The 14,376-nt window shown below is 40.9% G+C and overlaps 1 protein-coding gene across 7 annotated transcripts in view; it reads right to left on the minus strand.

The window, feature by feature from the left end:
• The window catches only part of SHF (Src homology 2 domain containing F), a 378,212-nt gene that overhangs the window by 85,885 nt on the left and 277,951 nt on the right, over window positions 1-14,376 (minus strand). For 3 of the 7 annotated variants that reach the window (XM_077263935.1, XM_077263933.1, XM_077263932.1), the window contains one exon: window positions 11,081-11,200. The exons of 1 other annotated variant lie outside the window; for it this stretch is intronic. In XM_077263935.1, the coding sequence (XP_077120050.1) occupies window positions 11,081-11,200 (120 nt within the window). Of the gene's footprint in view, window positions 1-8,462; window positions 8,734-11,080; window positions 11,201-14,376 lie in introns of those variants that run through there. 3 more of the 7 variants (XM_077263936.1, XM_077263937.1, XM_077263934.1) reach the window with 3 other exon arrangements.

Below are 14,376 nucleotides of genomic sequence, written 5' to 3' on the forward strand. Positions count from 1 at the left end.
TGTCAGGGTTAGAGGTGTGGTTAGGGTTACTGTTGGGATTAGGGTTAGGGGTGTGTTTGGATTACGGTTTCAGTTATAATTGGGGGGGTTTCCACTGTTTAGGCACATCAGGGGCTCTCCAAACGCGACATGGCGTCTGATCTCAATTCGAGCTAATTCTGCGTTGAAAAAGTAAAAAACAGTGCTCCCTCCCTTCCGAGCTCTCCTGTGCGCCCAAACAGGAGTTTACCCCAACATATGGGGTATCAGCGTACTCAGGACACATTGGACAACAACCTTTGAGGTCCAATTTCTCCTGCTACCCTTGGGAAAATACAAAACTGGGGGCTAAAAAATAATTTTTGTGGAAAAAAAAAGGATTTTTTATTTTCACGGCTCTGTGCTATAAACTAGTGAAACACTTGGGGATTCAAAGTTCTCACAACACATCTAGATAAGTTCCTTGGGGGGTCTAGTTTCCAATATGGGGTCACTTGTGGGGGGTTTCTACTGTTTAGGCACAAAAGTGGCTCTCCAAACGCAACATGGCGTCCCATCTCAATTCCTGTCAATTTTGCATTGAAAAGTCAAACGGCGCTCCTTCCCTTCCGAGCTTTCCCATGCGCCCAAACAGTGGTTTACCCCCACATATGGGGTATCAGTGTACTCAGGACAAATTTGACAACAACTTTTGGGGTCCAATTTCTTCTCTTACCCCTGGGGAAATAAAAAATTGGGGGTGAAAAGATCATTTTTGTGTAAAAATATGATTTTTTATTTTTACGGCTCTGCATTATAAACTTCTGTGAATCACTTAATGGGTCAAAGTGCTCACCACACATCTAGATAAGTTCCTTAGGGGGTCTACTTTCCAAAACGGTGTCACTTGTGGGGGGTTTCAATGTTTAGGCACATCAGTGGCTCTCCAAACGCATCATGGCGTCCCATCTCAATTCCTGTCAATTTTGCATTGAAAAGTCAAATGGCGCTCCTTTGCTTCCGAGCTCTGCCACGCGCCCAAACAGTGGTTTATCCCCACATATTGGGTATCAGCGTACTCAGGACAAATTGTACAACAACTTTTGGGGTCCGTTTTCTCCTGTTACCCTTGGTAAAATAAAACAAATTGGAGCTGAAGTAAAATTTTTTTGAAAAAAAGTTAAATGTTCATTTTTATTTAAACATTCCAAAAATTCCTGTGAAACACCTGAAGGATTAATAAACTTCTTGAATGTGGTTTTGAGCACCCTGAGGGGTGCAGTTTTTAGAATGGTGTCACACTTGGTTATTTTCTATCATATAGACCCCTCAAAATGACTTCAAATGAGATGTGGTCCCTAAAAAAAAAATGGTGTTGTAAAAATGAGAAATTGCTGGTCAAATTTTAACCCCTCTAACTCCATAACAAAAAAAAATTTGGTTCCAAAATTGTGCTGATGTAAAGTAGACATGTGGGAAATGTTACTTATTAAGTATTTTGTGTGACATATCTCTGTGATTTAATTGCATAAAAATTGAAAGTTGGAAAACTGCTAAATTTTCAAAATTTTCACCAAATTTCCGTTTTTTTTCACAAATAAACGCAGGTAATATCAAAGAAATTTTACCACTATCATGAAGCACACTATGTCACGAGAAAACATTGTCAGAATCACCGGGATCTGTTGAAACGTTCCAGAGTTATAACCTCATAAAGGGACAGTGGTCAGAATTGTAAAAATTGGCCTGGTCATTAACGTGCAAACCACCCTTGGGGGTAAAGGGGTTAATAAGCTCTGAAATGTCTCCAGACTCCACAACATAACAAACATACGATGTAGAAAAATAATACTTATACTCACCTTACAACTCAGTTATCCGACTCTTCTGCTCCTCACTGTTCGACATCTGATTTTTGGAGCATGTTTTTATCCCTGACGCCAAGCACTGAAATCATAGGTAGGCCTCTTCACGCTATGCAAGGACTTCAGTCTTTGCAGAAACCTGGGATATTTTATATTTTTAGTAAAGTGCGTTTAAGGTCACAATATCATAACATCATGATGCGCGTCAAGGCCATGCGTGCAAGACATCCCAAGCATCTTCAGAGCCTAGCTTGAGGAAGCCCCAGGATTTCAGTGGTTGGCAGTGATAAGAAGATGCACCGTGGACTGGACAGTGGACTGTGAAGTACATTTTATTTTCACCAGCTTCATGGAATTCCTGAAAATTATACACACTCACTCTTCTCTAATCAACACATAAAAAAGATGAATGTTTGTTTTGAACCATTTGTTACTGCAACAATTCTAATTTGTATAGTGCAGAGATGGCAGTTTTTTAAATATTCAGGGAAATTCCAACCTTTATTCCTCTGCAATTTATATTGTACAACTAGCTGAAGCTATTATACAACATATAAAAAGACAAATGAGCTACATTGTAAAATGCTACATAGCAGTGCCCCATTCATTGTACATAATATGCTTACACGTCTAAGAAATGTCTCCCTCAGGTCCTGGAAACATGCATTACAGCCCATTTGATTTTTCTGTTACACCGAAGTAGACAAATATGTGAAAAGAAAGTTGTAATTTAATGAATTTTAGAACAAAATGGATCAGTTCGAAATGTAATTGTGCAGTATACAAAATCTCTCCTCTCAAGGACAAAATATCGCATAAGACTGCAGCAAGGTTATTGGAAGCTAATATGCTTTAGGGCTTACGAGGAAAGAAAATTGATGGGGGATGCAGAGCATCAAGGTGTTATAAGATCAGAGAGACAATTTAGAAACTATCTTACCCAGCGCTGACAGCTGAGGCAAGATTTCCAGATACCACTGCACAGACATTGTGATTTGACCTTAACGCCCTTGTGTCTTTTAACACATGAATTACCACACCAATATACGGGTATATTATTCAACAACTCAGGAGGCATTTATACTTTAGGATATAGCTTCCTTTACAAACACAGGAATTTTATTTCAGTTTACAGTATATTTTTGGAGATGCCAGAATCTTTTGAAATTCAAATACGTCAGTTTTGACCAATTTTTTTTCCAAAAATTTGATTTGCAGCAAATTTAATAGCTGTGAATGGCAATTAGTGTAAAGCTTTCAATAGCCCTGAACACACATGCACAATAGATTCCTGGGAAACTCACTTTTCAAGCTCTGGTAGCTCTTTTTCCTCTGCTTTCCTATTGCATTTTCATATTGGTCATAGTTATTACAGAAGTTGGACAACTTCTCATACCCCTCGCTTGCTCTCGGTAAAAAAAATAAAGCTTCTACTCACCTGCCATGCTGGCACCATTCCCGAGTGTCAGCACCTGCTTTCCCTAGTGCTCCCATGCTGTTGTTGTGACACGTGAGCCAAGTGCCCAATCAGCGCTGGCATCACTGTCCCCGTTTCCTGTCAAATTGAAGATGAAGTCAGAGATCCGCTGCAGCCTGGACTTCCTCTTAATGCTCAATTTGTTCGAAGGTGGGGACAGTGACTTTAGTGTTGATCGGGCGCCCGCGTCACAATAACGGCACAAGAGCCAGGAACAGCGCCAGCACAGGAGGTGAGTATATGCTTTCTTATTTTATGGGGGCCAAACATTTTGATTAAGAAGGGGTTGTCCTACTAGTGGACAACCCCTTGAAGTGTTTTAAATATCTTTCTTTCTTTATCTCTATTACTAAGCTGTGAGTTGTGAATTGCTATCACTATCCAGACTCCCTACAAAATGGGGAAGCGGCATGGTCAAACCTGAGGTCCTGTGAGCACCTTTGGCTCATGCAATCTACTGTTTTGTGATGGGCATTGTTTTAGCAATTTTAACGATGAAATGAATCACAAACTGTTTCAATTTACCGGGTTCACCAAATTTCCTAAAATTTCAACATGCATTAAATTCACATCTAATCTATTTGCTCATCTCTACTATACATGTATTAAATTTCACACATTTTTGATCTTATACATTTTCCACAAATTATTTTAAAAAAAGTCAGCATACATGTATATTGTAGATATATACTATAAACTAAACAAAAATCATGTTTTAGAAAAAGCAGCTATATATTATGGCACTTTTATAGAGCTGTATTATATCATCTATAAAAATGTGTGGGATTCCATTGTACCTATGCATGTCTGCAATTTAATATGGAAGCATATGGAGGGTGGTCTATAACGCAGGAAATCAATGTACCTTTGCAAAAGTTTGTAGTACAAGAAATGACCATAATACTGTAAGTAAAAGGAAAACAAAAAAGAATTTCCACTAAACACTAAAGCTAAATAAAAGAAATAAAGTTTTAGTTATTATTGATTGTTTGGTTGAATACAGTCCTAGGAGACCTCAGAGGGTTACACATATGTTTTCAGGGCAATGGGAAATTTTGCAGTATTACAATTTGCAGCAAATTGCCTTCCTGCGGATCTAAGGTTTTGAAACAATTGTTAAACTTGTCAGATTTGAAAAGATTTGGTTATCTGTAGTAAAGATTTTTAAGGTTAAAAAAAAATACAAAAGACTAAATCATACTTTAGGACTTTTTTTTGAAGACTTAAAATGAAATGTAAATGGTCATGTTGAATCAATCAAATATTTTTCTATGGTAATCGAAAAATCGATAATGACTGCTTATAACATAGCATATGTACATGCATTACTGACTCTCCATTACTGGACATGACCACCAATTTATTATGTTATTTTGTCCATTTACTGCACATACTATTTAGTAAGACTGCTGTTTCTTAATGGATGTCAGTAATTTACCCTGGCCCCAAAGGGTCACCATGCTGCTACAAAGCTATTTGAAGCAGATAAAAGAGCAAATGAAACCTTTAAGCAGCTGGACAAAATCCTTTTAATTTTAGAGCTTGGCAAAATAAATACCTGATTAACAAGAATAGACAGAAAATGCTAAAAGAATGTGGCTAATGTTGACCGCTTACATAAAAATATTCTTTGTGAAATATAGTTTAGGATGGAAATGATCAAAGTATCATTTTCACATACTGTGAAGAACAGTGAAGTCTGTATGCAGAAAACAAGTATAATTCAATCTTCATTGGTCAAAAATAATAATTTAAAGTAGAAAAAAAAAAGAAACCTGAATCTGACATGGCAATTCGAATTGCATAAAAACTCTCAAAAGACTCCAGGAAAATGTCACATTGATCATATTTGTCTCTAGCTGTAGACGATGGAGATTCAGGCTGTAGAGCAGGCGTGGGGAACCTTCTTTCTGCCAAGGGCCATTTAGATTTTTAAGCCAGTGGCCATCAAAACACAGCTGCCGGCCGAAGCACTGTGGTCCCCATGAATTAGCCCAGGGGCCTCAGGAAAGGTCATCGTGGGCCGTAAGTGGCCCACCGGCCAGATATTCTCCACCTCTGTTGTAGAGAATAGCTATTAAGTCAAAAGTTATAACGTTTCATCACAAAGACATTTATTCTAGCCTGTAAATAATAACCAAGCCCTACATTTATTTTTATGAAGTTATGTCCACCACTAGGTGCATTGATTTTTATTGAAACTCAAAAGGATGAGAAATAAGTTCTTTCCAGACCGATGTTAGTTTCTCAGCTCATCTCATACTTTTAAATAATCGGTGGTAAACATAAATACTAGCAATAAGCAAACATGCTCGGTGATACTCGGATTTCACTAGAGTATCTGGGTGCTCAGATGTGCTCGGCTCTAGATGAGCATTGGCTGGTGCCCGGATTTGAAGCTCGAATCCCTTCCCAGATTCAACAGCCAACAAACATGCGGAGATAGCCTGCCAGTCACTGTAATGCCGTAGCCATCTTAGTAGTGGCATTACTGTGATTGGCTGGTAGCATTACCTCATCAGAGGTTATAAAAAGACAGGCACCCCAAAGCTTGTCACACTGACATCATTCCACAGCTCGGGGACAGCTGTGATTGGATGGAGAAAGCAGTTATTCAGGCCTGTGTGTGTGCAGAGTTTAACGAATCAGAGTCATCTAGTGTTGATACTGGTGCTGATGCTGAACCATCATACTAACAGTCCTTCTAAGGGCTTATCTTGTGTTTTGCTGCATGTATAAGATACATTTAGCACTTTGCCTAGGGACAGTTGCAAGAATATCGAGAGTGATGGAATACAGCCTCCAGTCAGGGATTAGGGGTTTGCAGACCGTTGCTAAATATATATATATCTAGCTGCTGCACGGGACCATATTATTTTTTGTTGGGGTGAAAAAATTGACTATATTGTCATCCATAGAGTATTACATGCTTTGTCTTACATTTCAGTGGTATATAACACTCCAAAAAGCGATATAAAATGTTTCTATATTCAATTATTCATCCATAGAGTTTAGCACGGTTAGTGTTACATTACGGTGGTATATAAACCTCCAAAAATAGTTCTACATTTATTTTTGGATTAAATTAGTAATCAATACAGTGTAACATGTTTAGTGGGCAACAAGGTGATAAAGATGGCAGAATCCCATGAGACTCCAGAGGGACTGACCGAAGGAATATCAAAGCCAGACCAAGCTGAGTTGTCATTAGCCTATGGTCCAGAACCAGCCATTTTCCTGGAACCACCCAGGCCCAAACCCAGGCAGCAACCTTCACCACTGGGATTCTTGTGGACTTTGGATGGTAGAGCCAGGATCCAACAACTGGTGAGCGGACTTCTGGGCCTAGGTTGGTCAGAAGAGAGGAGGCTGGAGACATTCTAGCAGGTCTGCTAGCCGCAGGGTACTGAGAGTTGGCATCCCAACAGCAGAGATGGGGTTCCATACAAGCAGGTTCCATATCAGCGGGCAGTAGATGGAACGCTTTCCTTGAAGGCTGAAAGAGCTGATGGCTGGAACCAGGATCACATTCCTCCAAATAGAGGGGCAACAACACTGGTATGTGGAGGGTGTAATCCGAGAAGGAAGGGAGCAGGATGAAACCTTATTGCAAAATGATCAGGCCTTGGAGAAGCTCCTCGAGGCTACCATCCCTGAGAGATCAGACTGTCCTTGGGGATCCCCACCTCCTATGCGGGAGTAAGCTATGTTCCAGGTAACATATTTCTATATGTCGGAGGCTTCGATACTACCCAGAGCTGGGTCAAATACAGCACAGGCACCTGGGAATCGGGCTCCAAGAAGCAGGAAGAGGCAGTCCCCCAGCAAGGGGACACCTAAAGAGGATTACTATATTACTCTACTTATCATTTTCTCCTGGCTTTGCACTTTGAGCAAAGCCTTTATGAGTGCAGGAGTACATCAACTACACTGTCAAAATATTTGAATGAGGCCCTCTATTTGTTGCCTTCATGGGTCTATGGATGACTTGATGACCTTATTTTTCTAGCTTTGCACTTAGTGCAGAACTTGAAGACTGTAGAAGTACCACAACTACACTTTATTCACAATATTTGAATGAGGTACTACAGTTAGTGACATCAAGGGTGTATGGATGACCCTGCTTGTAATTTTTGGCAGGGTTTTCACTTAGTGCAAAGCCTTTATTAGTCAACGAGTATCACTACATGACAATTTGAACATAATGTAAATGAGGCCCTCATTTTAGGTCTATTACACGGTGTATCTGAGTCCCCTTTCAATATAATTTTTGGCATTTCTTGCTTCCTTCATAAATTACAGTGAACGTTTCAATTTTCTTATAATTTTATAAAAACTATAAGATTAAATTTTGACTTAAATTATTGCTTTTTAAATCCTTTTTAAATTTTGCTTTATGTACAAGTCATGATACAGGAAATAATGTTTTTTAACATTTTTTTTGCTGTAAACTCCAATTTCTGTATTTCTCAATTTTTTTTTGAAAGATTTATTATCACTCCTTAAAGTGGAGTAAAAGTGTGACACAATTGCTCTCAGCAGCGATCTGGGAGTCAAAGCTGCTTCCAGGTGTCTCTCCATGCTGTTCTCCTTCCATTCAGCACATTTTCCATCCATTTCAACATTTTCACTGCCCCCCCTACTTGTAGGGTCTTCCGGAAAAATGCTTTAATTTCACACAAACTCCTAATGTACTTGAAACTAGCACCTGAGCATTAGGCATTGCTTGGTTCGAGTAACGAGCATCCAAGCATTTTGGCGCTTGCTCATCCCGAATTAATACGCAACATTCTGTCAAGGTCAATGTCTTATCAAGGGGAAGTAAGACCAAATGCTCCAGTAATCTATAGTTTCCAATTCCCTTCCAGATTTCGGTAAATGTATGAAATGAATAATTACTAGACAGGGAGGAGAGAAATGCTGCAGGCTCTGTGTTTTAGCATTTCAGAGAAAGCATGAAGGAGAGCAAGCAATAGGCAAAATAATTAAAGTACACAGCATAAAAGCAATCAACACACTCACCAAGCAGAGATAGTATAAAAAATAAGCCATCTACACTTTACAAAATCAACAGTAATAAGCACACGAGATGTAGCTTTTGATTCCTCATTCCTGGCTGTGTCTAATATATATGAACGACAGCGTTAAAAACTTATATAAAAGCTGGTTTAAGTACTTTATTTCACATTTTACAGTCACATGACTAAACAGACCCATCTCCGTTAATAAAGGTAATCTGTCAGCAGGTCTTTGCTATGTAATGTAAAGTCAGCAAGAGATAGCAGTTGAAACACTGATTTCACCTATGTGTCACTTATCAGACTGTGTGCTGTATGTTTTCAATGATGGTTTTATCACCAGGAGATTTTCACTGCTAGACCACAGCTCACATGCTTGCTTCATCGACCACACCCTCCTCTGATGAGCAGCTCACTGTCAATAGACAATGGACACCGTTCTGAACGTTGGTACAATTTACGACAGACCAATGATTATGCGACCCTTCTAACAAGTAAAGGTACCGTCACATTTAGCGACGCTGCAGCGATCTAGACAACGATGCCGATCGCTGCAGCGTCGCTGTTTCGTCGTTGTGTGGTCGCTGGAGAGCTGTCACACAGACAGCTCTCCAGCGACCAACGATGCCGGTCCCCGGGTAACCAGGGTAAACATCAGGTTACTAAGCGCAGGGCCGCGCTTAGTAACCCGATGTTTACCCTGGTTACCAGTGCTAATGTAAAAAAAAACAAACACTACATACTTACATTCCGGTGTCTGTCCCCCGGCGCTGTGCTTTCCTGCACTGACTGTAAGCGCCGGCCGGAAAGCAGAGCGGTGACGTCACCGCTGTAATCTGCTTTACGGCTGGCCGGCGCTGACAGCGCAGGAAAGCACAGCGACGGGGGACAGACACCGGAATGTAAGTATGTAGTGGTTTTTTTTTTTACGTTTACGCTGGTAACCAGGGTAAACATCGGGTTACTAATCGCGGCCCTGCACTTAGTAACCCGATGTTTACCCTGGTTACCAGTGAAGACATCGCTGAATCGGCGTCACACACACCGATTCAGCGGTGTCTGCGGGAGTCCAGCGACGAAATAAAGTTCTGGACTTTCTGCTCCGACCAACGGTGGCACAGCAGGATCCTGATCGCTGCTGCGTGTCAAACTCAATGATATCGCTAGCCAGGACGCTGCAACGTCACAGATCGCTAGCGATATCGTTCAGTGTGAAGGTACCTTTAGGATTGTCTGAAACAGAGGAACAGCAGGAGACTTTAGATAGATTTTATCAGTTTCAGAAATTGAAAACAGGTGTAGCCTGGAGCACATATTGCAAAGTGTACAAGAATAAGGCTGGATACAATTAATGGGCATGAGATTTCAGGAGGTCTCAATCAAGTTTACATTTCTACAAGCTGTGTTTCAGAGTTAACAGGGTTGGCGACTTGACTTTATTTTTTTCTGGACATGCTCTTACTGAGAGAAGGAGGTTGTTGGCCAAAATCTTGCGACACATGGCCCCATCCATCCTCCCTTTAATACGGAGCAGTCATCCTGTCCTATTTGCAGAAAAGCATCCCCAAATATTATGATTCCCCCACCATGCTTCACGGTTGGGGCAGTGTTTTTGGCGTTGTACTCATCCTTCATCTTCCTTCAAATATGGTGAGTAGATTTGAGAGTTTTCTTGAAGAAGTCCTTCTAGTCTAACAGGCCTGTAAGAGCTAGAAGTCTTGCTGGTTGGTAGGTGATCAAATACTTACTTCATGCAATAAAATGTAATTTGTTAAAAATCATACAATGTGAGTTTCTGAGTTTTATTTTTAGAGTCTGTCTCTCACAGTTGAAGTGTACCAAAGATAAAAATTTCAGACCTCTCCATTCTTTGTAGGTGGGAAAACTTACGAAGTCGGCAGTGTATGAAATACTTATTTTCCCCACTGCAAGTGATCCATTTTTACAGCCAATAATTCTGATATGAGACAATGACATTCACTGTAAACTGATGATAATTGCAACAACAAATCTGAATGAGTGTTAAGCAGCTTTAAAAAAAATCACGGACTATATATATATATATATATATATATATATATATATATATATATACATATATATCTTTTTTATCTATTCTGATGAGTAGCACAGGTGCATGATACAAGTCGCTCGCGCATAGGAGCCAATAGATGCACTTCCAGTGATGTGGAAGTGAGTGGAGCTGATCGCCCACATAAAGGGAACCTATCACCAGAAAAAAAAAAAACACTATTAACCTGCAGATATGGGGTTAATCTGTAGGTTAATAGTGTTTTAATGTGCCCGCTGCTTGCATTTAGCAGAATCCTGCGGGAAGAAAATTAACTTTACTCTCCCAGCAGTGCTTTGGCTTCAGTCACGGGGACAGCACCGTTTCAGTCACCACTCTGAGTACGCAGAGCAGTGGGTGTAACCGCGTCCCCGACCCTGACTAACAGCCCAACCCAATGCAAAGCCGGTGTGAGTCGGTGCCGGGAGCGCGGTTACCGCTGTCGCTCTATACAGAGCGGAGACTGAACCGGCACCAGCGCTGCCCCATGACTAAAACCCAAATGCTGCGTGGAAATAAATAAAGTTCATTTTCTTACGTTAACAGAATTATTGATTTACAGCACTGTTATCATACAAAACCCTGTCATGTAAAAAATAATAAAAGTGATATTAAATAAGAAAATCAACCAGTTTTTTTTCGGCGCAATCCGCCAGTATTCCCTTGTTTCAATAGAAAATGCGGCACCTACTTCAGTGATAAGGAAAAGTCAATCTTGCTGGTCTCGCTGTTTCGCACCAGGTAGCTTGCTTCTTTACACAGCCTCAGGAGACTCTCGGCATCTGTGCGGCTGATTGCGCCATGGTACCAGCTGCAGGGGAATCCAATCATTAAACAGAAGAATAGATTTATACCTTTGCGTTACGACGACGGTTTCCATTTTCGTAAAAATTCTAATTTTCTCCTTTTCATCCAAAACATATGATACATTATTCTACTCTCTTTGTAATCAAATTATAATATAATAATGTATTATATTATTATAACACCGTTTTCCAGGCTTTAATATCTCCATATGTGGATTTTGTTTTATGTGTTTTTCTAGTTATTTATATTTGGGCACAACACTCAGAATATCCACAGTATTCAAGTCGCCCTCTTAATTCATAGCCGTTAAATGTATTACTGATCTTTAACCCCTTTCTGTCATTAGACGTACTATTCCGTCCATGTGGGGTGGGCCCTACTTCCCAAGGACGGAATAGTACGTCATACGCGATCGGCCGCGCTCACGGGGGGAGCGCGGCCGATCGCGGCCGGGTGTCAGCTGCATATCGCAGCTGACATCCGGCACTATGTGCCAGGAGCGGTCACGGACCGCCCCCGGCACATTAACCCCCGGCACACCGCGATCAAACATGATCGCGATGTGCCGGCGGTGCAGGGAAGCATCGCGCAGGGAGGGGGCTCCCTGCGGGCTTCCCTGAGCCCCCCGCAGCAACGCGATGTGATCGCGTTGCTGCGAGGGTCTTACCTCCCTCCCTGCCTGCTCCAGACCCGGATCCAAGATGGCCGCGGATCCGGGTCCTGCAGGGAGGGAGGTGGCTTCACAGAAGCCTGCTCAGAGCAGGCACTGTGAAGCAGCCTGCACTTCTCTCAGATCGGTGATCTGTCAGAGTGCTATGCAAACTGACAGATCACCGATCTGTATTGTCCCCCCCTGGGGCAAAGTAAAAAAGTAAAAAAAAAAATTTCCAAATGTGTAAAAAAAAAAAAAAAAAAAAATATTCCAAAATAATGAAAAAAAAAAAATATATTATTCCCATAAATACATTTCTTTATCTAAATAAAATAAAAAAAACAATAAAAGTACACATATTTAGTATCGCCGCGTCCGTAACGACCCGACCTATAAAACTGGCCCACTAGTTAACCCCTTCAGTAAACACCGTAAGGAAAAAAAAAAAAAAGGCAAAAAACAACGCTTTATTATCATACCGCCGAACAAAAAGTGGAATAACACGCGATCAAAAAGACTGATATAAATAACCATGGTACCGCTGAAAACGTCATCTTGTCCCGCAAAAAACGAGCCGCCATACAGCATCATCAGCAAAAAAATAAAAAAGTTATAGTCCTGAGAATAAAGCGATACCAAAATAATTATTTTTTCTATAAAATAGTTTTTATCGTATAAAAGCGCCAAAACATTAAAAAAATGATATAAATGAGATATCGCTGTAATCGTACTGACCCGACGAATAAAACTGCTTTATCAATTTTACCAAACGCGGAACGGTATAAACGCCTCCCCAAAAAGAAATTCATGAATAGCTGGTTTTTGATCACTCTGCCTCACAAAAATTGGAATAAAAAGCGATCAAAAAATGTCACGTGTCCAAAAATGTTACCAATAAAAACGTCAACGCATCCCGCAAAAAACAAGATCTCACATGACTCTGTGGACTCAAATATGGGAAAATTACAGCTCTCAAAATGTGGTAACGCAAAAAATATTTTTTGCAATGAAAAGCGTCTTTCAGTGTGTGACGGCTGCCAATCATAAACATCCGCTAAAAAACCCGCTATAAAAGTAAATCAAACCCCCCTTCATCACCCCCTTAGTTAGGGAAAAATAAAAAAATTAAAAAATGTATTTATTTCCATTTTCCCATTAGGGTTAGGGCTAGAGTTAGGACTAGAGTTAGGGCTAGGGTTATTGCTAGGGTTGGGGCTAGGGTTGGGGCTACAGTTAGGGTTGGGGCTAAAGATAGGGTTAGGGTTTGGATTACATTTACGGTTGGGAATAGGGTTGGGTGTGTCTGGGTTAGAGGAGTGGTTAGGGTTAATGTTGGGATTAGGGTAAGGGGTGTGTTTGGATTAGGGTTTCAGTTATAATTGGGGGGTTTCCACTGTTCGGGCACATCAGGGGCTTTCCAAACGGGATATGGCATCCGATCTGAATTCCAGCCAATTCTGCGTTGAAAAAGGAAAACAGTGCTCCTTCCCTTCCGAGCTCTCCCGTGTGCCCAAGCAGGGGTTTACCCCAACATATGGGGTATCAGCGTACTCAGGACAAATTGGACATCATCTTTTGGGGTCCAATTTCTCCTGCTACCCTTGGGAAAATACAAAACTGGGGGCCAAAAAATAAGTTTTGTGGGAAAAAAAGGATTTTTTATTTTCACGGCTCTGCGTTGTAAACTGTAGTGAAACACTTGGGGGTTCAAAGTTCTCACAACACATCTAGATAAGTTCCTTGGGGGGTCTAATTTCCGATATGGGGTCACTTGTGGGGGGTTTGTACTGTTTGCTTACATCAGGGGCTCTGCAAATGCAACGTGACGCCTGCAGACCAATCCATTTAAGTCTGCATTCCAAATGGCGCTCCTTCCCTTCCGAGCTCTGTCATGCGCCCAAACAGTGGTTCCCCCCCACATATGGGGTATCAGCATACTCAGGACAAATTAGACAACAACTTTTTGGGTCCAATTTATCCTGATACCCTTGTGAAAATACAAAACTGGGGGCTAAAAAAATCATTTTTGTGAAAAAAAAAAAGAATTTTTATTTTCACGGCTCTGCGTTATAAACTGTAGTGAAACACTTGGGGGTTCAAAGTTCTCACAACACATCTAGATAAGTTCCTTGGGGGGTCTAGTTTCCAATATGGGGTCACTTGTGGGGGGTTTGTACTGTTTGGGTACATCAGGGGCTCTGCAAATGCAACGTGACGCCTGCAGACCAATCCATTTAAGTCTGCATTCCAAATGGCGCTCCTTCCCTTCCGAGCTCTGTCATGCGCCCAAACAGTGGTTCCCCCCCACATATCGGGTATCAGCATACTCAGGACAAATTGGACAACAAATTTTGGGGTCCAATTTATCCTGTTACCCTTGTGAAAATACAAAACTGGGGGCTAAAAAATCATTTTTGTGAAAAAAAAAAGAATTTATTTTCACGGTTCTGCGTTATAAACTGTAGTGAAACACTTGGGGGTTCAAAGCTCTCAAAACACATCTAGATAAGTTCCTTAGGGGGTCTACT

Source organism: Ranitomeya variabilis, chromosome 5 (assembly GCF_051348905.1).
Source record: "Ranitomeya variabilis isolate aRanVar5 chromosome 5, aRanVar5.hap1, whole genome shotgun sequence".
Lineage (NCBI taxonomy): Eukaryota > Metazoa > Chordata > Amphibia > Anura > Dendrobatidae > Ranitomeya > Ranitomeya variabilis.